The 23,446-nt window shown below is 34.3% G+C and overlaps 1 protein-coding gene across 5 annotated transcripts in view; it reads left to right on the plus strand.

Annotated features, from left to right (window-relative positions):
• The window catches only part of HBS1L (HBS1 like translational GTPase), an 83,569-nt gene that overhangs the window by 54,965 nt on the left and 5,158 nt on the right, over positions 1–23,446 (plus strand). For 4 of the 5 annotated variants that reach the window (XM_082405693.1, XM_082405688.1, XM_082405691.1 and 1 more), the window contains 11 exons: positions 1,753–2,015; positions 2,487–2,652; positions 5,373–5,490; positions 9,308–9,454; positions 11,132–11,206; positions 11,928–12,045; positions 12,448–12,516; positions 15,271–15,375; positions 18,240–18,330; positions 18,757–18,865; positions 22,925–23,025. In XM_082405693.1, coding sequence (XP_082261819.1) covers positions 1,753–2,015; positions 2,487–2,652; positions 5,373–5,490; positions 9,308–9,454; positions 11,132–11,206; positions 11,928–12,045; positions 12,448–12,516; positions 15,271–15,375; positions 18,240–18,330; positions 18,757–18,865; positions 22,925–23,025 — 1,362 coding nt within the window. The remainder of the gene's footprint in view (positions 1–1,752; positions 2,016–2,486; positions 2,653–5,372; positions 5,491–9,307; positions 9,455–11,131; positions 11,207–11,927; positions 12,046–12,447; positions 12,517–15,270; positions 15,376–18,239; positions 18,331–18,756; positions 18,866–22,924; positions 23,026–23,446) is intronic. The other variant, XM_082405690.1, reaches the window with a different exon arrangement.

Here is a 23,446-nt window from a genome sequence, read left to right on the forward strand (position 1 = left end):
AATAAATGTTTGCAAATTATAGTTTAAATTTGATTTACTTAACTTAGTCTGTTGGACTCTTTTAAAAAAAAGAATGGGAACATTTTCCACATACTTATATTTTTTCCTTGTAGTTTGAGATGAAGCTAATCTGTCTAAGCAGTGTTAAAAAGTGAACACCCAAGTTGGTTAGTGGAGATTTGCAAAACCAAAATAAGATGGGAATGAATATGAGGCTTTTAATGAAGTTGCAAATATAACGAATGTGATTCTTTCCTGAGGCATAGGAGGAAGGGTCAGTGTTGAGCATGTAAAAACACCCTGAGGGGGAACAAAGAATCTGTTTTTGTTATTGTGGGCAAGAAGAAAATATTGGCAGATTTACTGTTCGTACACATTTCCATTACGCTGCAATCCTTAAGTGTTTTTTTTTTTTTTAATAATGATGCCATGGAACTAAATCTCCAGTTTTTTTCCTTTGCAGGTATTTTTTTAAAATTAATTTATTTATTTATTTATTTTTGGCTGTGTTGGGTCTTCGTTTCTGTGCGAGGGCTTTCTCTAGTTGTGGCAAGCGGGGGCCACTCTTCATCGCGGTGCACGGGCCTCTCACTATCGCAGCCTCTCTTGTTGCGGAGCACAGGCTCCAGGCGCGCAGGCTCAGTAGTTGTGGCTCACAGACCTAGTTGCTCCGCGGCATGTGGGATCCTCCCAGACCAGGGCTCGAACCCGTGTCCCCTGCATTAGCAGGCAGATTCTCAACCACTGCGCCACCAGGGAAGCCCCTTAAGTTATTTTTGTAAACTGCTTTCTGTATGTAATTCTTCTCTGCCAGATCCACATTGAGTCACATATAATTGGTTTCATTCTTAATAACTTGCAATTTAACCTGTTCTTTGTCCTAATTCTGTGTCATTGAAGGAAAGGTAAGACACATCGTAGTCTGGTTGATTAGATTACATCCTTTGTAGCTATCCATAGCATAGCACTGGTAGAGTTTCTGTGGAGGATAGTCCAAGAACTATTGAAGAACTAAGATCAGTGTTTACTTTTGGAGGCATTGTCATTGTCAAGGAGGAAATAAGTTAAGCTAGATGGTATTGTTTCTACTTTACATATCTGAGTTCCTCAGTAGATTGTAAGCTTTTGGGATCAGTTGATAACTTTTTCATTTCTTTATCTTTTCTTCTCAACATCAGTGCTAGTATATGTTAATATAGTTTTTAGTGAATCAAGTGTTTGTTGAATTAATGAATTAAAACTCTTTTGCCAAAAGTAATAAGAAAATGTACACATTTAACGATTTCTCCCTTAAGGATAGTGTTTGAGCAAAAAAAATTGTAAGTCTCTGTCCGGTTGGAGGAATGAGTTAGGGATAAAACTGATAAAGCTATTTTTTTAGTACTGATTTATCTCCAGGAACACAGTGCCAAGTTTTACAAAATATCTCCTTTATGCCATCTGTTTTGATAGGATTGTATGGCTAAGCTATGGGCTTACACATTGAATTTCAGTTATTTTATGGGATATTTTCTTCTTATCTTAGTTTTTGGTCGTCTGTTTTTCTCCTGGGATCTTCCATGTATGTATTTGTGTGGTTTGGGTCTAGCTACTTATCATTTCCACCTTAACAGACTCTAGCCACTTAGTGAAGATCATTTTTTGGTCTGCAAGTGTAAGGAATATGAAGAGACAACTTCTCTGCCCTTCTGACATTATAGGATGTCAGTCAAATTGTTTTAAGCACTTTATTCCTATCTATGCTTTCTGTAGAGTAACTGCTGAAGAAAATGGTCATATTTTCCACACACCTCAAAAAGGACATTCTAGTGAAGATACCAGCCTTGTTTCTTCTGATGTACTTGAGACCGCTTCTAAATCAGCTCTTCCATCCCACACCATTCAAGCATCAGAAGAGCAGAGTTCAACACCAACACCAGTGAAAAAGTCTAGCAAGCTGAGGCAACAAATAGATATCAAAGCGGAGCTGGAAAAGCGGCAAGGAGGGAAGCAACTCCTCAACCTAGTGGTCATTGGTAATGCCCTTTGTTCCTCTGGATTGTCAGTCAACTGCTCAAGCCCAATAACTTTCCAGTGGCAGCATGGAAACTCGTTCCACTCTGCATTTCTGTGTGGGTGTAAATAGACATGAAGCAAGGAGGCATTGCATCATAATGTCAAGTTACCAAGGTCACTCTGGGTGAAACAATGCCAAGTTACTAAAGAGGTCATTAGACTTGGTTGTGGCATTTTCATTTTGTGAACATTTGAAAATTGCATGTCTTGTTGACAATCTTAATTTCCAGAAATCAAGGAAATTATCCCCCCTTTAAAGAGACATGCTTTTTTCCCTCCATTTAGACATCTTAACTATTATTTGATAAAAATTGGTATTTATTACGCTAAACACTGACATGAACTATTGAATTACATATTCATGCAATGCCTCAATGTGAACAGCATCTAGAAAATGAACCTAGTATTAATCCTCAATCAATTTTCCTTAGGTCATGTTGATGCTGGGAAAAGTACTCTGATGGGCCATTTGCTTTATCTTCTGGGTAATGTAAACAAAAGAACTATGCATAAGTATGAACAAGAGTCTAAAAAGGCTGGCAAAGCTTCGTTTGCATATGCATGGGTCTTGGATGAGACTGGCGAAGAAAGGGAAAGGTAGTCACTATTTCAAAATTTTCATTCTGAAATGGTATATAGTCTTTTAAATACGTACGTAATATGTGTTGAATATGCATGAAACAAAGCATGAAATATTTTAGAGACTATTTTTAGAAAAAAGTTTTCAGTTATCAGGGAAATGTTTTTATTGTAGTTTTCATTGTAGTCTACATACATTTTTTACTCTTCCAAGTTCTATGAAAATAGTTTAAAAAATGTTTATTAAAAAATTTTAAAAAAAACACAGAGAAAAAGGCAGTAAAAACCCTTAGCTAATTATTCTGTGGGAGAAGTTTCGGTTGTCACTCCCCTGAGTATATGTCAGATTGTCTTGATTTTGAATTAAAATTATGAGTAAGACTCTTAACTTAAAATTAATATATATAATGTTAATATACGTAAGATTATTATATCAGGTTATAAAGGAAAGGTAACTTTTTGTAGTAAACTGTCTTCTGTCTAGAATCAAAATGACCGGTAAATTCAAATTACCAGGCTTAATTCATCATTATACTTTCTGTACTATGCTTTTATGAGACAGAGTCAACAAACAAGTAATTAAACCTGTCTCCTACCAGGTAGATCTAATCCATTCGATTACTCCTGTATGCGTTACTGTGTTCAATGCTAACTTTGGTGAGATTTTAGGAGAATACAGCTATTCATATACCTCTGGCCACAGTATTTCTCTTGAAGTCTTTTTAGATATTTCATGTTAGAACTGGTAGGGATGGGGAAGCCAATGGCACCTTTGTCAGGAAAGAAAGAGGACACTTATAATTAAGTGAAATGGCAAATATACCTACTGTCTCAAAATAATAAAGACTGAAGTCCTCTGAAAGTCCTGAATCAACAAAGAAGTTACTCTGTTCTCTGATGTCTTCATTCTGAATATGATTAGAGAACATATTTGGCTTTTCATACTTTTTAAAAGTGTGTATGTTTATTTTCTTGGAGTATTGATATAAGATAATTCTCAATAAAGCAGGTCACACTATTCCTTAGCTCTTCTGGTAAATAGAATTTTATATCATAGTGGTTTGAGTTTTGTTTTGTTTTTTCTTGTAGGTGTCTTTCTTATTCTTCATAGTATCACAAGCTTGTTTTACAACCTAGTAAGAAAAAATAGTTGGACAGTTACACCTTTTTGGAAAACGAATATTGGAAAACAGAATTTTGTATGATATCAGTATTAGAAGACTAAATTTCCATCTATCAGCTTATTAAGCAGATTATTGATATATGGCTTTTTAGTTTTCTTTGTACCATCTATTAACTAGGTAAAGAGATTGAGGACTGTATAATTAAGTTAGAATGGCTTTGTTTGAATTTACTTCATGTGTGAGTTGAGCAGGCAAGTAAGCTAATAATCTCTTTCCTAGAATAATTAATAATTTTAGTGTTTTTTTAATAATAAATCTGCTAGTTGGCTGTCATATTTTTGCTGCTGGTAGTTTTCTATTGCTCAGCATGCTACAATTTTTAGAATATTCCTTTATTCGGTAGGTAGCAGAAGCTTCCATACACATAATGGGAGTTTTAATTCACCACTATATATTCCTTAGTAGCATTTCAAAAATACAGTGAATTGCTTATCCCACCATGTTAAATATTTATAAATCCTCTGTTCTGCTCATGTGTTGGACAGAAATTAGTAGCCTGAGTGACATTTTCATATCCTCTCAATTACAAATGCAGAGCAGAGCTGGGTCAAAAGAGTATGGTCAAAGCAGTCCAGGGAGGAGCTCAGACTCAGTCTTGGTTCATCACTATTCTCAGGCAGTTATTTGGGGATTATTAAAAAGAATTAAGTATCATTTTTGCAAACTCAAATGGCCCATGGTTTCGGATTAAACTAGAATAACCTGACTAAGGAGACCCACAGTTACCTGACTGCTAGGGTGAACACATAATTTACCATTATAATTGTTGGGACACTTTGGTAGTAGAAGGGAGTGCTCCTTCCTTACTAGGGACTATCCTGGGCAAACCAGGATGAATAATTACCTAGTTTATTGCCCACGTGATTTCCCTTTTTAAATTCCTAAAGTCTAGAAAGACTTGCTGCTTTTGTAGACCCTCCTGGGCTTTCTTATATCTGAATCTATGTTTTTGTGGCTAAGATGAGGCACTGTGTTGGACTCCAAGAGGATGACATGGGATGCAAAACCACTACTGTCCCTCTCTCTCAATTGTTAAAAAATTGTGCATCTCCTTTGATATTTCCTGTTTGCTGAGTGTGTAACATACTGACCAACCTTACAAATGAAAGTTTTATAAGTTTATTTCTATAATTAGTGAAGCATAAATGTAAGAAAATGAGGAAAGGTACCTCCTGATAGTGGTCATTCTTCATTTTTATCTTTTCTCATGTGCAATATTTATTGTTTCCCACTCCAGATATGTCCCTATATATCTTTCTTTGTTCACAATCTGTACTGCTTCTTACTGAAAAAAAAAAAAGGAAATAGGAAGCATCAGTCATTTTGATTAAGCTCTTGTTGTATCCACAACCTTGTTTTAAAGCCATACCAGTGTAATTCTGTTACAGCAGAAATTCCAGATAGCCTAATTATTCAAAATAATAGACTATATAATAGAATTCCTATTGTTACTTAAGAATTTAGACTGTCATTTCATCTATATTATTAAATAATTTAATCCATAACACTGATTATTTCTATAGTGCATTCTAACCATTTTATGTTTTCTTTAAGGGGAGTAACAATGGATGTTGGTATGACAAAGTTTGAGACCGAAACCAAAGTTATTATATTAATGGATGCTCCAGGCCATAAGGATTTCATTCCAAATATGATTACAGGAGCAGCCCAGGTACCAGATATTTCCTTAACCAAAGTACACTGATAATTTCCTGATGCTGAGGTTATAATGCTAGGATTATAACTTTTAAAATATTAAAATTTTAAATTTTAACTTTTTTAAAAATTTGAAAAAAAATAGAGATGTATTTTTCATGATCTCTATTGGTACTTTATAAAACCTTTTCTAATTTATTACAAAGAAGCAAATGTATAAAAGCTACGAATTTCTTTGTAGTAAAAATAATGGTAAGGGCTCAATGAGGCATAGCTTTATAATTTATTTATTACTAAGTTGGAGTGAATATTTCAACATCTGCCTTTTTACTATATTTATATTCAAGTCATGTATCTTTTTAAAGAGCTAATTTATGCAGAAATAGTGAAGCTTGGGAGTCTTCCCCTTGTGGTTTATTTGCTTTCTTAAGATTAAAAAACCATTGCAATTTGTAAGCTTACATGATTCTTAATGAGGATACTGAAAAAAAATCAAAGATAATAACTTTAAATAATTAAAACAATGCAAATAGCACTACACATATAGGACATTGGTTTCTTCTATGATAGACGACTATTGGAAAATGTGGAGAGTTCATAAGTTTGTGTCACTTGGCAAAAGTGTTCAGCGATTGACCATTTTCTGAGTTCTTCCAGCCATTTAAAGGGAATGTTTATCAAACAATGTTATGAGCATTTGTCAACGTAAAAAGGATGTTATATGAATAAATTAGAATATATTTGAAGGTAAATAAGGAAGTATTTGATTCTATTTAAGGAAGTTGACATATAATTTCAGAATATTAATTTGCAGTCCATGGACTGAATGAGATAATGAAGATTGAAAAGTAATAATTATCACGTTGATTGAGTACTGAATACAGGCCAGACTCTGTACTAGGTATTTTGCATGCATTTAGTTTAATCTAATCCTTGTAACAATTCTGTGAAATACATATTAGCCCCATTTTAAATTGATATACTTCTCATTGCATTTACCAAAGGATATATTTTTCTCTTTGTTTCCTTATGTGTATGTGTGTGTATGTATGTGTGTATGTGTATGTATGTGTGTGTATGTGTGTGTATGTATGTATGTTTTCATTCAGTGAAAACTTACTGAATGCCTGCTATGTGCCAAGCACAGTGGTAGGCAGTGTGGAGATATGATGGACTACAAAGCACATTTTGATAGTTTACTGGGGGAGGCAAACACCAGAACACACAATGACACTAAAATGTTTTTTAATCCTAGAATCTTAGAGTCCGGAGTAATCGTAAAGAACATTTATTCCAAACTCCTGATGGAATTAGGGTAAGAAAGGATTTTAGAGATTATTTAATTGAATTCCATTATAAGACAAATGAAGAAATAGGCTCAAAGACATTAAGTAACGTACCCAGTGTATGAAGTACTGTGGTAGGCTTTTCTGGATACAGAGATGCATATGGCACATGTTGCCTCTCCTCAAGGAAATCACAGTGTAGAAAGGTAAGACACGTAACAATGAAAGGCTAACACAGATGTACTACAAGAAGAATATACACAGTATACATGATGGATGAGGAGAGATCGCTTTTTACCACTTAAAAGGCTTCCTTGAAAATGTATAGGCATTTGAGCTCCCAAAGACAAGCTGTTGCTTAGAAAGAATAGAGAAATTGCCCAGTAATTTTTTTTGAGATGTTAATAGGAAAGAGGATCAGGAAGAATACTTACTGACTTAGGTATCTTAATACCAGTTCAGTGACTTTCCATTTTTAATCTAAAAAAGTAAATATAATTTGACAGTTATTAGCAAAACCTGATGAGAAGGAGATTTACAGTCATTGAGCCTAGGATTTGGAAGGTCAGGGCTTTAAGTAAACTACATTTATCCCCCAGTGTTTCTGTGAGGTGAGATAGCTGTCTATTTGCCTGAGGCGTGAGACCTGCTAGTGACTACACATGAGTGAAAGAGCCAATTTTCAAATTGATTGCTTTAGTTTGTGCTCTTAACTAAGAATCCTTGATCAAAAGAACTGGATCTCATTGAAGAAATTAGGAGTTTAACATTAGAAGTCATGAAGGATTGGGTATGAAAGATGCACTTAAGAGTAGATATAAAGCAGAAGGAATATTTGGGTAAGAATTAAAGGAAAAAGAATAGAAATAATAGTGTAAATTGCCCCCACCAAAGTATGTACATGATACTTCTGATTTAAATTATAAAGTTCTGTTGTGTTCCGAGCAGAGTATCTGATAAATGCTTTACTTACTTTATGACCATTTCATTTCCCATTATGGTGTGGATTATATGATGACATATGTGAAAATCTTTAAAAACTGATAGCAGAATCATGAAGTGTCATTGAGGAAACAACAGAGAGAAAAGCTGTTCTGGACTCTGTTCTGACCAAAAGGCCAGAGCACTTGATGTGAATCGAATATAAGAGGACCCTTGAGAAAAAGTGATTGTCTTGTAACAGTCTGAGATAGCTGAAGAGGGGAGTGCCAAATTTAGACATTATATTCTGAATTACAGAAAAGCAGATTTCTATAAGAACAGGTATGCATACAAGGCAAAACTGTAAAAGGGGTAAATGAAAGATGGAGTGTTCATTTAAGAAATGTCCTGACAATGCACTGACAGAAATCATTGATGAGAATGAGAATGGAGGAACATCTATGGTTGCACAAACTGTTTTCTGCAAATTTTCAAACGCTGCATTCATATGGTGCAAGTGGAGTCACATAAAGAAGCATCAACAACACAAAGGAATAGTGGGAACCTGTAAAACTAGGTTCAGTAAGGCTAAAGAAGAAAATGACCTAAGCTAAGGTTAGCGCTTTTCCTTCTTTGTGCATGTGTGTGTGTGTGTGTGTGTGTGTGTGTGTGTGTGTGTGTGTGTGTGTGTGTAAATTGAGCATAAGAGAAGAAATGTCTTTCATCTGATTCTCAAAATGGTCCACAAAGGTTAGGAAACTTTGTTATTCAGGTTCTTTTTTGGTGGCTGTAGGGGGTGAATATGCTATTTTTTGAAAATTCATTTATTGACAACTTTTTTATCATTATAAACAGTACTCTGACAAATTTCTTTGTAGATCCATAATTACTTCTCTAGGATAAATTCCTAGATACAGAGTTTGATGGGAAACAAAATAAACATAATTTTAAGGCTCTTGATACTTATTGTGAAAATGGCCTCCAGAAAGGTGGTGGACTTACTGTCCCGCAGGCAATGTATATGAATGCCTGTCTCCCTGCACCCTTGCCTGTGTAAATAATTTTGTCTTTTAAATCTTTGACATTGCGATTTGTAAAATTGGAGAAGGGAGGAATATGTTGATGTGTTTTTAATGTCCTTTTTTTTTTTGGTTTCTAATAAATTTGAATTTTCTTAATGTTTATTGGCCATTTATATTTCTTCTTTAGCAAGTTGCTTGTATCCTTTAACTAGTTTTCTATGGAGCTGTACTTTTTTTTCTTCTTTGGTAAAGACTTGATATTAAGATTATAATTTTCATCTTAAATGTTATAAATATTTGTCCCTGTTTAAGTATGTTTTAATTTTATGTTTTTCCTCCTTTGCCTGGTTATCATAATTATTATGTAATCAAATATGGGAATTTTTTATTCTTTATGTCATTATTTTTTTGGCACATGCTAGTACTTTCTTCTATTTAAAATTTTAATCCATCTGTGTAATTCCTTTGATTTGCTTTGTGTTTGGTGTCGGGTTAGAGTCTGCCTTTAAAATCTCACCAACACAATTAATTTAATAATCTGTCCTTTGAATTAAAATGCTGTGACATTATGTCTAGTTTTGATTGTTATTTTTTTCTTTTTTAGGCAGATGTAGCTGTTTTGGTTGTAGATGCCAGCAGGGGAGAGTTTGAAGCTGGATTTGAGACTGGGGGACAAACACGAGAACATGGCCTCTTGGTTCGTTCTCTGGGAGTGACCCAGCTCGCAGTTGCAGTCAATAAAATGGATCAGGTATTTAAAGGCTTCTTGAGAATTCGTTTTAGATGGTAGTTAAGATGATGTTCTGCCGTATTGATGACCTCAGGTGTGACTAGTATACATTTTCTTAGTCCAGTTGTCATATTTTAAAAAATAAATTCATGATGCTAATATTAAATAAATGAGGTATTAGTAATTTTTAAGCAAGAAGATAAATTCTCACTTTCAGAATTAATTTATAAATCTTAAAGTCATTTTAAGTTATAAAAATGCATGTTTATTTTAGTATAAATAAAAGCTGGAATAACCTATATTTCTAACTCTCCCACCCAATTTTTAACTTTTCATTTTGTACTTCCATCCAATTTATTTTTACACATAAAAATCTTTTTTTAATAATATTGGGTTCTAGTCTGTTTCATTATCTACTTTTAAAAAAAAATGACAATATTCTTGTTCATGTTTCCAAGTAATTAATAATTTTTAGGCAAAGAGGCAAAGAGGTAGATTTTATAGCTTTATTCTAGTGTATTTTAAAGATATACTAAAATTTATTCAGACAATCCCCTACTTTTGAATATTTCCAGTTTTGTGTGTGTGTGTGTGTTTAGAAGTAGTCTATTCTATGGAAATTTCTGGGCCTAAGGATATATATATTTTTTAAGACTTGCTGTACATGATGAAAATGTCTTTGAGAAAAGTTCTAGTTATTTACTTCTATATGGTGTGTTCACTTCCCCAAATTCTTATCAACACAGCTGTTATTAAAAGATTGTATTCCAATTTGGTATATAAAACATGATTTTTCTTCTTTAAACTTACTCTTCTATGAATGGTCATAATATTTAAATATACTTTGTATATTATCATTTGTATTTTTTCTTTTGGAATTTATGTAATTTGCTCATTTTTGAAACTTTAAAAAAATCAATTTATAAGCTTAATTTAAAGATATTACTATTTCCTTTTGATTTCTTTCATTATGCTTAGGTATTTTCTTACCCTGGGATCAAATTCATATTCACCTAGGTTTTTCTACATAACTCTTTTATAGTGTCATTATTACATATACCTTTTATTTTTTCCCAGTATGTAGATTTTCAGACATAAAGAAAAGTTGAAAGAATTTTACAGTAACACCCATATTATACCTACTACATAATATTCTGCCACTTGCTTGATCTCATTTTTGTCTATCTACCCCTGTATCCATCCATTAATCCATCTTATTTTGACATGAATTTCCATGTAAGTTACAAGTTACAGACATTGTTACATTTACTCCTAAATACTATAGCATGGGAATGGTTATCTAGAGTTCATATTACATATACATACACTAAGATGTCTGTTTGACTTGGGGGGGTGGTGTCAGTAATTTTATTTTATTTCAGCAGTTGGTCCAGGCACAATTTAATAAGTTATTCACTTTTTCTCCCCACATTTGAAGTCACTTTTAGCATATACAAAAAATTCTATAAACATTGGAGTTTGTTTCCAGCCTTTCTGTTGTAAGAAAAGTTACTTTTAGATCATATTAATAGTAAGATCTGACATTGTGAGCTTTAATTTTAATAGATTTCATATTTAATAGATTTTATAATTATATTTTATAGTCTTGACTGTTTATATTTTATTGCAAAAATTTAAATTTTTTATATATAGCATGGTCTGAAGCATAGTTTTAAAAATAAATTGGATGTTTATCAGGTTAATTGGCAACAAGAAAGGTTTCAAGAGATTACTGGAAAACTTGGGCACTTTCTTAAGCAAGCAGGTTTTAAGGTAAGATAATTTTAAATTTATTTGGGTACTTTCCTTAAGTCTCATCTTACTGATATGAGAGAAAAAACTACTTTGGTATTCTTGTTCAGTACTTTAATTCTTTTTGTTTTTATTTCTCCCTGGTATTATGTATATCTTACATTCTTTGGATTACTTCATTTTATTTGTTTGTTTGTTTGTTTGACCGTTTATTGCCATGCCACGCGTGGCATGCAGGATCTTAGTTCCCCAACCAGGGATCCCTGCAGTGGGAGCGCAGAGCCCTAATCGCTGGACTGCCTGGGAATTCCCTGGATTACTTCATTTTAGAAAATTGCGTACATTTTATAAATTGGCTTGGATCTAGTATAAGTAGAAGACTTTTTCTCCACCTATTAAATTAGATGTATAGGTTTAAGGAGGTCACAGAGGAATGTGGAAACTAGTAGAGAGAAATTTCTCCAGCAAAAATGTGAAATATGCCTATGTTACTAGGTAAAAATGCTTGAGTGTTTTGGAAACACTCAATACTTAATGCTTGTAAGTTTCCCTCCCACAAAATCAAGAAAGTTGAAAACTGTTGTATCAGGTAACTTCAGGGCGGTAGTTCTCTGATTTCTATTACTTTTTAAAAAGTACAGTGTTGCTTTTGCAAACTTGGTACAGTTATGCTAATAGTGAACCTTTTAACTTTTTAAAAACAATGTTGTATTGAGTTTCATATGTTCAATCTTTTTTATAGGAAAGTGATGTAGCTTTTATCCCTACAAGTGGTCTCAGTGGTGAAAATCTAATCACAAGATCTCAGTCAAGTGAACTTACAAAATGGTATAAAGGACTATGTTTATTAGAACAAATTGGTAAGAATACTGCCATATTAATTTTAATACATTATGAACTTGATATTAATTATTATTTAGAGTTCTTTGTGGGGGACAGTGATATGTGTGAAAAAGCATAGGATTTGTAGTCAGAGGAGCTAGGTTACCAGTTTTGAAATTATGCAATATTTAAACTGATGCTAAATTTTTCGTGTTTAATTAATGCCTGCTCTACCTACCTCACAGACTATTGTGACATTAATGAGAAAACACACGTGAAAACATTTTATAAACTAGAGTATTATATGAATCACAGTCAATTTGCTGTTAGTATTTATTAAAAAATTATTTTCTGAGAGACATGGGAGTATAGTGGACTCATTGGACATGAGTCAAAAATTACTTTAAAATTAAACCTTGCCATTTTACCATTTTTTCCAGATTCCTTCAAGCCTCCTCGAAGATCTGTTGACAAGCCTTTTAGATTATGTGTATCTGATGTTTTCAAAGGTAAGTGCTACCTCTATTGGCCTTCTTCAGTATGGTCCCTGCCTTTCCATTTTCTCCTGACCTCTATTGTTGGACAAAATTATCATGTTGTCTTCAGATTCTTCCTTCTTTATGTCAGTGGTATACAATTCTAGTTACTTAACACCCCTGCCCGGAAGAATCTTCAATTTACTTACCATTTCCCCAACTCATACTCACCTTCCAAGTATAAAAAAAACCCTGATCCTTTATCTGTCTAGCCTCATAGTTTTTTTCTCCCATTAGATTCCTTTAGTTTCTGTATCCTTCAGCTGAACTGGATCATTCAGTATTTCCTAATCACATAGAGTTTTTATTGCCACTATGTCTACCCATGTTGTGCTCTTCTCTCTCTTTACTTGTCCATTTCCTACCCATATATAGCAGTCTGGGTCAGGAAATAGATACCACACATATGTAAAATGGGAAGTTTAATATAAGGATTATTAATATATTAAAAAGAGTGACTATAAGATACAAGGGCACTATATGGTACCCTAGGGCTGAGGAAGAGAACCCAAGGAAGGACAAACTCAGAAGAGGTGTGGGAGGAGGTGTTGTATTAAATACCTAAGAATACATCCAGTTTAATGTGTACAAGGCCCTACACAGAAAAATATAAAATGGAAATGGAATAAAAGGTCTTAATAAATAAAAGGATATAACTTATTATTCCAATATATAACATATATTGGAATAATCAGTATGGTAAAGATGTCAGCTGCTCCCCATATCTCCATTATCACAGTGCAGGAAGTAAAGATTAGATTTGGAACTGAGCAGCAATAAATTGATAATTCTGGGGTGATAATTGAGGTCACCCACACACATACCCTAAGGTGTCGCTCTGTGTTCTCTGTATCCTCTGTCACTGCATTTTTCATGTAGTTTTATAATTGTTCCTGTGCTGTTTATTTCACTTAGATTGTGAACTCCTTGAGGGCAAGTACTGTCACTTCTATATCCATATTTGCAAGACCTAGCTCAGTGCCTGGCACATAACACATGCTTAATAAACGTTGTTTAATAAATGAATAAATGAAGGTGCTTTGCAAAAATCATTCAATGAAATTGAAATTTATTATTATCATTTTCCAGCATTCTAGTAGAAGAGGAAATACGGTAATTCTTTTCAAAATGCCTATTATCTATTTAAAATATAAGAGGTGCTTAATTTTCTTTTTGATTAACAGGGTTTGCTGACTCTACTTGTTTACCTCTTCTTTCTTCAGGCAGCTTCCTGGCTTCTGCCTGCATTGCTTGCCTCAATCTCAGTTCCCACTGAGATTATCAAATGCCCTCTTGGTTGCCAACGTCAGTACACATTTTTCAGTTCTATCTTACTTCCATCTTACTTGAATTTGGCATTACTTCTGAGGCTCGTAGCCACATCCACCTTGAAACTTTTCCCCCTTGGTTTCTGTGACCGACTTTCTCCTGCTCTTCTGTTTCTTTCACCTTTCTGTATCTTCTCTGTGGGCTTCTCTTTCTCTGTCCCTTGACTCGTGTTCTATCACTTCAGTCCTCTTCTTATTCTACATGCTCCCTTTGGACCGACATCCATGATTTCATCTATCTCCTGCGTCTTAATGCTTCCCAAATCTCCAACCCAGACCTGTTCTCACTCTGCAGGTACATCTGCTAACTGCTGCTGGGCATCTCCACAGGGAGTGTGCTGCCAGGGTACCATTCTCATGGATTTGGTGTGATTGGTGCCCCCTTGAATGCATCTTCTCCATCTGTATGTCTTGCAGACACTTCAAATTCACCAAGGCTAAAATGGATCTTGTTCTTTAATTTCCTATCTCACAATTAATGCACATCTCAGATTTTTCTGTTTTTGCCATTATCCCCCATTTACCTTATCACCCTAAATCTGTCATACCTTATTCTCAAATTCTTGAGTTTCTTCCCTTTCTGTAGTCCATGTATGCATTTCAGTCAGCCTCCCCATCTCTCTGACACAGAAACACCACCATGTCACTTTTCCATTCACAATTCTTTTCTGGTTTCCCATTACTTAACTGAGGATGAAATTCAAGCCCTAAGTGTGATTTATGAGGCCCCGTCATTATTTGTCCCATGTCTACCTCTTTTGCCTCCTGTCTTGCCCTTTCCCTCATTATTCCAAATGGTCCCCATATAAATTCCATATAAATGACGCATGGGTCTTAGCATGTCCCACATTTGGTTATGACTGTGCCTTTGCACATGCACACAAACTATCTGGTAAACTCCTGTTCCTTCTTCTAAGTGCCTCGCTAAAGTGTAGTCGTTCGCCATCATCATGGATTCTTCGATGAACCTTGTTTTGTTTCCATTGCACATTATAAATAACATTTGTCTCAGGACAATGTAATTGTTTTTGCCTTTCTCTTCACTAGTGTAAAAAAACTCCTTATAGGTAGGGGCTTATATTTTCATCTCTTTATTCCCAGAGTTTAGCACTGTGCCTGGTACTTAGTACGTATTCAATAAATTTCATTTCAATGAAATTGAAAAAGGAATGAATTCCCACTTTTTCTAATATAAATATTTTTATTTATAAGAAAATCAAGAGTAGAATGTGGTGTGTCATATTTAGTAGATATATTAAAAATTCTGAAATGATCATTGCTTAATGTTCATTGAACTACTAGTTTTATATAACTACAAGGGAACTAAGTATAGCTAGCAGTATTAAACATAGATGATATTGTTATGTGAACCATTATAAGATTTTGGCATGTTTTGCAGATCAAGGATCTGGATTTTGTGTAACTGGTAAAATTGAAGCTGGTTATATCCAAACTGGTGACCGACTGCTAGCAGTGCCTCCTAATGAAACTTGTACTGCAAAAGGTATTCCTCTGCAAGGTTCTTTTGTTAAATAACCCTTAAGTTGAGACAGCAGATTTTTAAAAGTAGTTTAGTTATTAACTCCAGAGTAAATAACCTCTTACTGAAATTGTAACTGACTGTCAAAATGATACTAACTGTTGAAGATAAAAATGTGAAAACATTAAACGATTTTTTTCTGTTGTGACTATGTGTGTATAAATGTACATATAACATTCTAACTGTGGTAGCATTTTTTTTTTTTTTTTTTGGACATTGATTTGAGAAGCCTGGCTAGGATTGAACCAGATGTATGGACACCTGTCACATACATTTAAAATAGTATTCAGTAGCAGAAATTAAGTCTGACCCCATCCTGGCACTAAATAGTCAATGGCAAAGCAGAGTGCTACAGTCTGTTGTTTTGAAATGTGTATTTCAGAATTACTATAAGTTAACAACCTAGATCATGTTTATACCAAAAGAAATTTTTGACAGGAAGACTTAAGAAAATAAGATGCAAATGGAGAGAATCCTAATGTTGAAAAGAGAAATTGAGCTAGTTTTAAGTGCCACAATTATTGCTTTTGGACGTATATGACCTTTCATAATAGCTTATAACTGTTTCTATCTTCTGATCATTTGACCTTACATGTATACATGTTCTTCTTCTTTGAATTCTGCTTAAAAGTTTGTAATTCTATACTTACCTTATTCTAGCTTCCAACTAAACTTCTGACTTCAACATAAAACTGAAGATCTGTATTATACTATAAAGTAAACTTGCAAACAAAAGGTCTGTGGAAAATGATTCTTTTTAAAAAAGTGTATATTATTTTTATCTAACAAAATTTTCTTGATCTCTAAGCAAGTAGAAAGAAAAAGGTAAAATGGAAATAACTTTGGCTTTCATTCCCTTATTCATCTTTAAATTTAGGTTAAATTATCTCTGCTGTTGTTTCTTAAAGTGATCAAGAGCTGCAATACTATTGAAATACTAATTTCTTTATATGTTAAAGACCTTTTTGAGAATAGGAAATTTTTTAAAAATATAATCAGACATGAATTAAAACCATGATCCTAAACCATGGTCATAGACCTTACAGATTGGCTCCTTTGTGAGCTCCAAAATCATAATTTGGTCACCTCTGAAAGTTCTACGTTCTTTCCCTCTTTCTTTCCTGTCCCTACCCTACCAGAAAAACTCCAACCACTTATCTTTAACCCAGTGGTTCTTAAAGGGAAGCCATATGAGAAGCACTGCTTCACTCCTTGAGAGCCACCCTTTTAACCCAACTTGGAGATTCTCAGTCCTCAATTTCTCACCCTAATGCTTTTGCTTGATTTACTTGATTGTTTAATGCACGCTTCTATCTGAACACTTTAGGTGCTACAGTGGCTCACTAACCAGTAGTGTCCTAAAAAAGAGAACTGACTAAATCTGCTACCAACAAATGGAAATTCTAAATTACATTTTCACTTTATTAACATATAAGTTCATGGAGTGTTAAAAAAGAACTTCTTTCTCCAATGAAGAAAGTCCTTAAGAAGATAAATATCACATGTAGGACAGTGTGACATGTTTGGGGGAAGGAAGTCAGATTATATATTATCTTCAGAAAATTTTATATTGTTAATTGAACTTCTAGTATGAAAGCTCTTAAATCCTAAGCTAAAGGCAATCTCTAGTCTATGTAAGTAGCTAGCTCCTGACTTCAATTCCACATTTCATACCAAAACTCAGATATGGTCATTTTAAATTTACACGTAAAAACTAAATTTAATTAGTTGAAAATTTGACAGACATTTTAAAATGTCATAATTGTTAACGTTTTTAGAGTCAGGAACCTCTTTGATACCTTGATGAAAGTTATGGCCCCTCTTCTCAGATTAATGCAGATGTGCACCTACATGAAACTTGGAATAAAACTTTAGGTTGTCTCAGAGCCCTTAAAGTTCTCCTTGAACTCCCAAAGAGTCTCAAAGAAACTCACTTAAGAGTATGCTACATGGGAAAAATAAGTATTTTCAGGAAGAGATGGGTGAATTGTAATTTACTAAAAACATGTCAATCAAGAACTGTTCCCCAGTGGTTGGTCTACATACTGTCTTCATCATAAGACTCAAGTTCCTATAGAAAGGAACTTACTGCACAGAATCAGAAAATATGAGAAACCTTTTAAAAGCCTTTATTCAAATACCTGAGTTTTATTGCCCTTTGCAATTATACTCCAGGATTTTCCCTAGGTAATAAAGGTAGCAATAGCTGGGACCATTTTTAAATTAAATTTTCTTACACTATTAATCTCCTCCTTTTCATAAAACTATTTATCATTGTGCATCTGTCTCTCTGGGAAGCAGTTCTTTTGAGCCAGGAATAATGAAGGGGCCTGCCGAGGGTACCATCTGATTGAGTACTGATGCCCTGTGGGTTACTCAGAGATTGTTTACGTGGTTGTCTAATTAGAGCAAAGCTTAAATACTACTAGGCATCTTCCCCAGTCCCATCTTTTATGTTTTAAAAATAACTGGGACTGTACTGTTATGCCTGTATCCATTAATATAAGAGAAGTATTAGAATGGGGCCTATTTAATGAATATACCAGTCGTGTAAATGAGTTTAAAAAATCTTGATTAAATAAGTAGAAATCAGCCTTTTATGGACAAATACAAGTCACTTTATGTTTAGGGTGGTGGTCCAGAAGAGTCAAGTCTAGAGGAAGTGTGTTTTCCTCAATGCTTACAGTTAACACTTCTCAATCTCAATCCATTCATATTGAAAATGATGAGTAGTGACTGATGAGGCACAAATCAGCCAAACTCCCTTGGTTGTTATGGTTTGATATTGAGGTGTTTCACTGTATGCTTTGGTTCTTACTCATTTCCAGGAATCACTCTGCATGATGAACCTGTCGACTGGGCGGCGGCGGGCGATCATGTTAGTCTCACGTTGGTTGGGATGGATGTCATCAAAATCAAGTGAGTGAGAAAATGAGTTTAAGCGACCATTGTTTTGGATGTAGGACCTCAAAACGCGTAAAATTTGCAATTCACCAGCTCAAATGAAAGAATGAGTGTTAATTCTGAATCTCATTTGGCCAAAAATAGGCACTTGTGGAAGTGTAAGAATGATAAGCAAAACCTACTAAAATTTAAATCAATATGCGTCAACGCGTGTACCTGACATGTTCTTTGAGGGAAAACTGTAATGTATGAAAATGACATAAGGTTAATAATGGTGTAAAGCCATGCTTTAACCCAAAAGGGACTATTTAGAAAAAGTCCCTAATTTACTGGATTGTTTTACCTTGTTAATGGTTTTAAAGGTTTCCTATTGGATGTGTATTTAATTATCCCCCCAACTACCTGCTCTCCTTTTTTGTTTTTGTTTTGTTGTTGTTACAGTGTTGGCTGCATATTTTGTGGCCCCAAAGAACCCATTAAGGTTTGCACTCGTTTCAGAGCCCGAATCCTCATCTTTAATATTGAAATTCCTATCACTAAAGGATTTCCTGTAAGTTCCAAAATGTTTGTTACTGTTTTTATAAAGTCAATATAACTTTATCCTAAAAAGTAGTAACTCTCTTTATAAGTGATGATGCTGTTGTTATTTTCAACTAACATTTGTATTACTCTCATCCAGAAAAACATGAAATTGGAATTTGAAAATCATCTTTATTTTGTTTTTTTTTATTTTGATCCTTAAGTCTGGGGATGTTTTTTTCAAAAAGGCATTGAGAAGAAATTTCATAATCAATAGGATACAAACTGATGATAATAAAAAAATCGTTTAGGGAAAATGGTAGATACTTTTTTGCTGAGTTCCAAATGTTACTTCTTAGGTTGGGTCTTTCTGTTTTTGTTTTTATTTTTAAATAAGCTTATTTTTAGTTTTTCTGATTATAGAAGTAATACATTGTTATAGAAAATTTTGGAAAACACACAAAAAGTAAAAATGATAAGAAAATTCTGGGACTTCCCTGGGACGCAGCAGTTAAGAATCCGCCTGCCAATGCAGGGGACACGGGTTCGAGCCCTGGTCTGGGAAGATCCCACATGCCACGGAGCAACTAAGTCCGTGTGCCACAACTACTGAGCCTGCGCCCTAGAGCCCTCGAGCCACAACTGCTGAAGCCCGTGCACCCTAGAGCCCGTGCTCCACAACAAGAGAAGCCACCGCAATGAGGAGCCTGTGCACCGCAACGAAGAGTAGCCCCCATTCTTCACAAGTAGAGAAAGCCCACGCACAGCAAAAGACCAAACACAGCCAAAAATAAATAAATAAATTAATTAACTAATTTAAAAAATCATATTTAACATCTTATTAAGAAAAACAATCTTCTATAATTGTGCAACCTATAATTATCTATTCTTCACATTTCAGAGTATTTTTTTGTGTACATTGCTATCTATGGGTATATTTTGGTGATGCTTGACCTAGGTAAACTTTAATTACGCTGAAGCTGTGAGGTTGGTTTGCAGGTTATCATTGACTAGCACCATTTGAACATACACATTTATGGGAAGAGGGGGATTTTATACTATAATGTTACTTATCCAGGAAAGATACTACTTGTGAATAGCATGAATTCTTTGTTTTATGTGTAAATTTTTTTTCAGCTATTTGGGGCCATACTCTGTTTATAGTTTGGCACCTTGCTTCTGCCATTTAACTAATGGACATTTTCCCCATTAGACTTATTTTTCTTTTCTTGATCAGCTTATTATATAGTACAGGTTCTGCATGAGGATCAAAAATGGTTCTCGGTGGAATTAAATGGCTTGCCTTTAAAAATATAAACAGATCATTTTCTCCATTTGATGCATCTTTGAAATAAAAGTAAGGCAGTAATAGTAATTGACCTTTAAACTTTATTTAAATTAGTGATAGTATTTTAAAGATTGGGAATAAATTTATTTAGCTCATTTAAATTTATTTTATGCCTCTGCACCTTTATTTGAGATAACCATGTGCTTTGCTTATAATTCTTTGTAATTATTTCTATGTAAACTTGGTCCTATAAAATTATATTTATAAAATAGTGTTTAAGTATTTTAGTTTTATAATTATATTCCATTTCTCCCGTATGCTAAAAAAGGGGAGGGGCAAAAGCTTCTGTCCAAAAAAACAGTTATTGTTGCAAATACTTCTTTTAAATATTTAAAATTCATGTGTTGATAAGCAAGAAATTGCTCTGAACGAATGGCACTCAATGGAGAGAAGCTGGAGAGGTTGGTTACTGTGTTTTTACTCATGCGGCAATAATTTTTGCCAATGGAGAGGTAGAGAGATCAGGAGGTCGGTAGTTACTTGGAATAGTAATACTGTCTTCCTGTGTACTGTAGTTTCTTTTATGAATTAAAAGTTTTTCAGTGCTGCTTTATGAGATTCTACTTGCTTATGTTGATTCACAAATACCAGGATGAAATTTGTTTCAGAAAAAACGATCACGTTTTGTCATTTAATCCACTCTCTGTGGGAAGAAACTTTCACAATTTTTAAAAATTTAACCAAAGAAAGGCGTCCTAAGCAATTAAATTTCACTATTTAGGGACTAGTTCCTTAATACATAAATATTTTTGTTTCCCTTAGTTTATATGGTAAACTGTCTATATATTTAAGAAGAAGTAAAAAGAAGAATGGGTTAGACTTTAAATTCATGTTTTGATTTTGATTTATTGTGATAAAATATTTATAACAGAAAATTTACCATTTTAACCATTTTTAAGTGTACTGTTCAGTGGCCTTAAGTACATTCACCTTGTGCAACCATCACCACCTCCCACCTCCAGAACTTTTTCCTTATCCCAAACTCTGTACCCATTAAACAACTCCCCCTATTACGCTTTCCCCCTATCCTCTGGTAACCACAGTTCTACTTTGTTTCTCTATGAATTTGCCTATTCTACATCCCTCATATAAGTGAATCATACAATATTTGTCCTTTTGTGTCTGACTTATTTCACTTAACATAATGTTTTTGAGGTTCATCCATGTTATAGCATGTATCAGAATTTCATTTCTTTTTAAAACTGAATAATATTCCATTGTAAGTATTTACCACATTTTATTTATCCATTCATCCGTTGATGGATGTTTGGGTTGTTTCTGTCTTTCGGCAGATGTAAATGATGCTTCTGTGAACACTGGCATACAAGTATCTGTTTGAACCCTTGCTTTCAGTTCTTCCCGGTATATATCTCGGAGTAGAATTGCTTGATTGTGTGGAAATTCTGTGTTTAACTTTTGAGGAACTGCTAAACTGTTTTCCACAGCAGCTGCACCATTTTTACATTTCCACCAGCAGTTCACAAGGGTTCTAATTTCTCCTCTTCCTTGTTATTTTCCTTTCTTGTGTGTGTGGGTGTTGGGGGGGGTGATTTTTTGTTAGGTTTGTTTGTTTATAATAGGCATACTGATGAGTGTGAAGGGGTGTATCCTTGCGGTTTATTTTGATTTGCATTTCCCTAATGGCTAGTGATGTTGAGCATCTTTTCATTTCTTTATGTATTTTGGGTTTTAATTCCTTATCAGTGTATGATTTGCAAATATCTTCTTCCATGCTGTGGGTTGTCTTTTTACTCTTAAGTATCCTTTGATGTACAAAAGTTTTACATTTTGATGAAGTCCAGTTTATCTACATTTTCTTTTGTTGCCTTTACTTTTGGTGTCATATCCAAGAAGTCATTGCCAGATTCAACATTAAGAAGATTTCCCACTCTGTTTTCTTCTAAGAGTTTCGTAGTTTTAATCCTTTTGTTTAGGTCTTTGATCCATTTTGAGTTAATTTTTGTATATGGTATAAGCTTCTTCTGCATGTAGATATCCAATTTTCCCAGCACCGTTTGTTGAAAAGACTGTTCTCTCCCTATTGAGTGGTCTTGGCACCCTTATTGCTGCTTAACCTATTTGATATTAATTTCCTTACATATAAAACGTGAACAGTAATAGCTAATATATAAGGCCATCAGTTAACTTCAGGTTTACCGTGTGTTAGACACCACTTTAAAATAACATCATCTGGTTTTCCTCATTTAGTGACGAGAGACCTGATGCTGGGGATATTGGGGGGGAAACGGTTATTACAGGATTTGCCCCAGATCACACAACTAGAATGTGTAAAGTCAGGATTTGAACTCAGGTCTGCCTGACTTCAAAGCCTGTCTAAACGCCCATATAGTATTTTACTCTCATTATCCACCAATGAATACAATTCGTTACTTCCCTCATTTTTATGGTGAAACAATTCACATTTGTTGAACATCTGCTGTACCAGACACTGTCTCTGCTGTTATTTAGTTCTCATCATAATCCTGTAAGGAAGGTTATGTAATTTACTCAAGTTTACACAGTAGGTGGTGGAGGAGAAATTGGAACTGCTTCCCATGACCTTTTCCCCTAGTGAGTTAAGGGACAGCCTGATTGGAGTGGTGGGACTTAGGGGAGACAGCTGGAGATCCTGCAACCCCAGGCAGTAGTGCTGAGGCTAACGTGATTCCGTGTGAGTGCCAGAGTAAAAGGCCAGAGGTGCTGCAGCGAACAGCTTTGTAGTGTTACAATTTTTTGTTTTAGGTGCTGTTACACTACCAAACCGTCAGTGAACCTGCTGTTGTTAAACGATTGATTAGCGTCTTAAACAAAAGCACTGGTGAAGTCACAAAGAAAAAGCCTAAGTAAGTGTTTTAATGCATAAATAATAAACACAACTTAAGCACATTCCTTACAGATTAATTCATTTGTATAATATTTCTCTTTGCTATAAGTGAAGTCTGTTTTTACTTGTTCCAGAAATCATTTTTTTAAAGGACTAGATGAAAACACAAAAACAAATATTTAAGCTCCTGTTTAGGTAGGAATGTTAGATATAATTTCAGTTATATATGATGGTGATGGGTGTGAATTGTAAATAAAAATGTAAATATAAGTTTATATGTATCAAGCCCTAGATACTGATGATGTAAAAATGAAGGCGTTTAAAAAATCAGTCCTACATTTTTGAAGATGAATTTGATTTATGCCTAGCCACTTGTCCCAAATTCCAGTTGATTGTTCTTCTTAACTTTCTTGTCACCCCCTCATGGGAATCATGCCCTA

The sequence above is a fragment of the Balaenoptera borealis genome, assembly GCF_965194805.1.
Source record: "Balaenoptera borealis genome assembly, chromosome: 9".
Taxonomy (NCBI): Eukaryota; Metazoa; Chordata; class Mammalia; order Artiodactyla; family Balaenopteridae; genus Balaenoptera; species Balaenoptera borealis.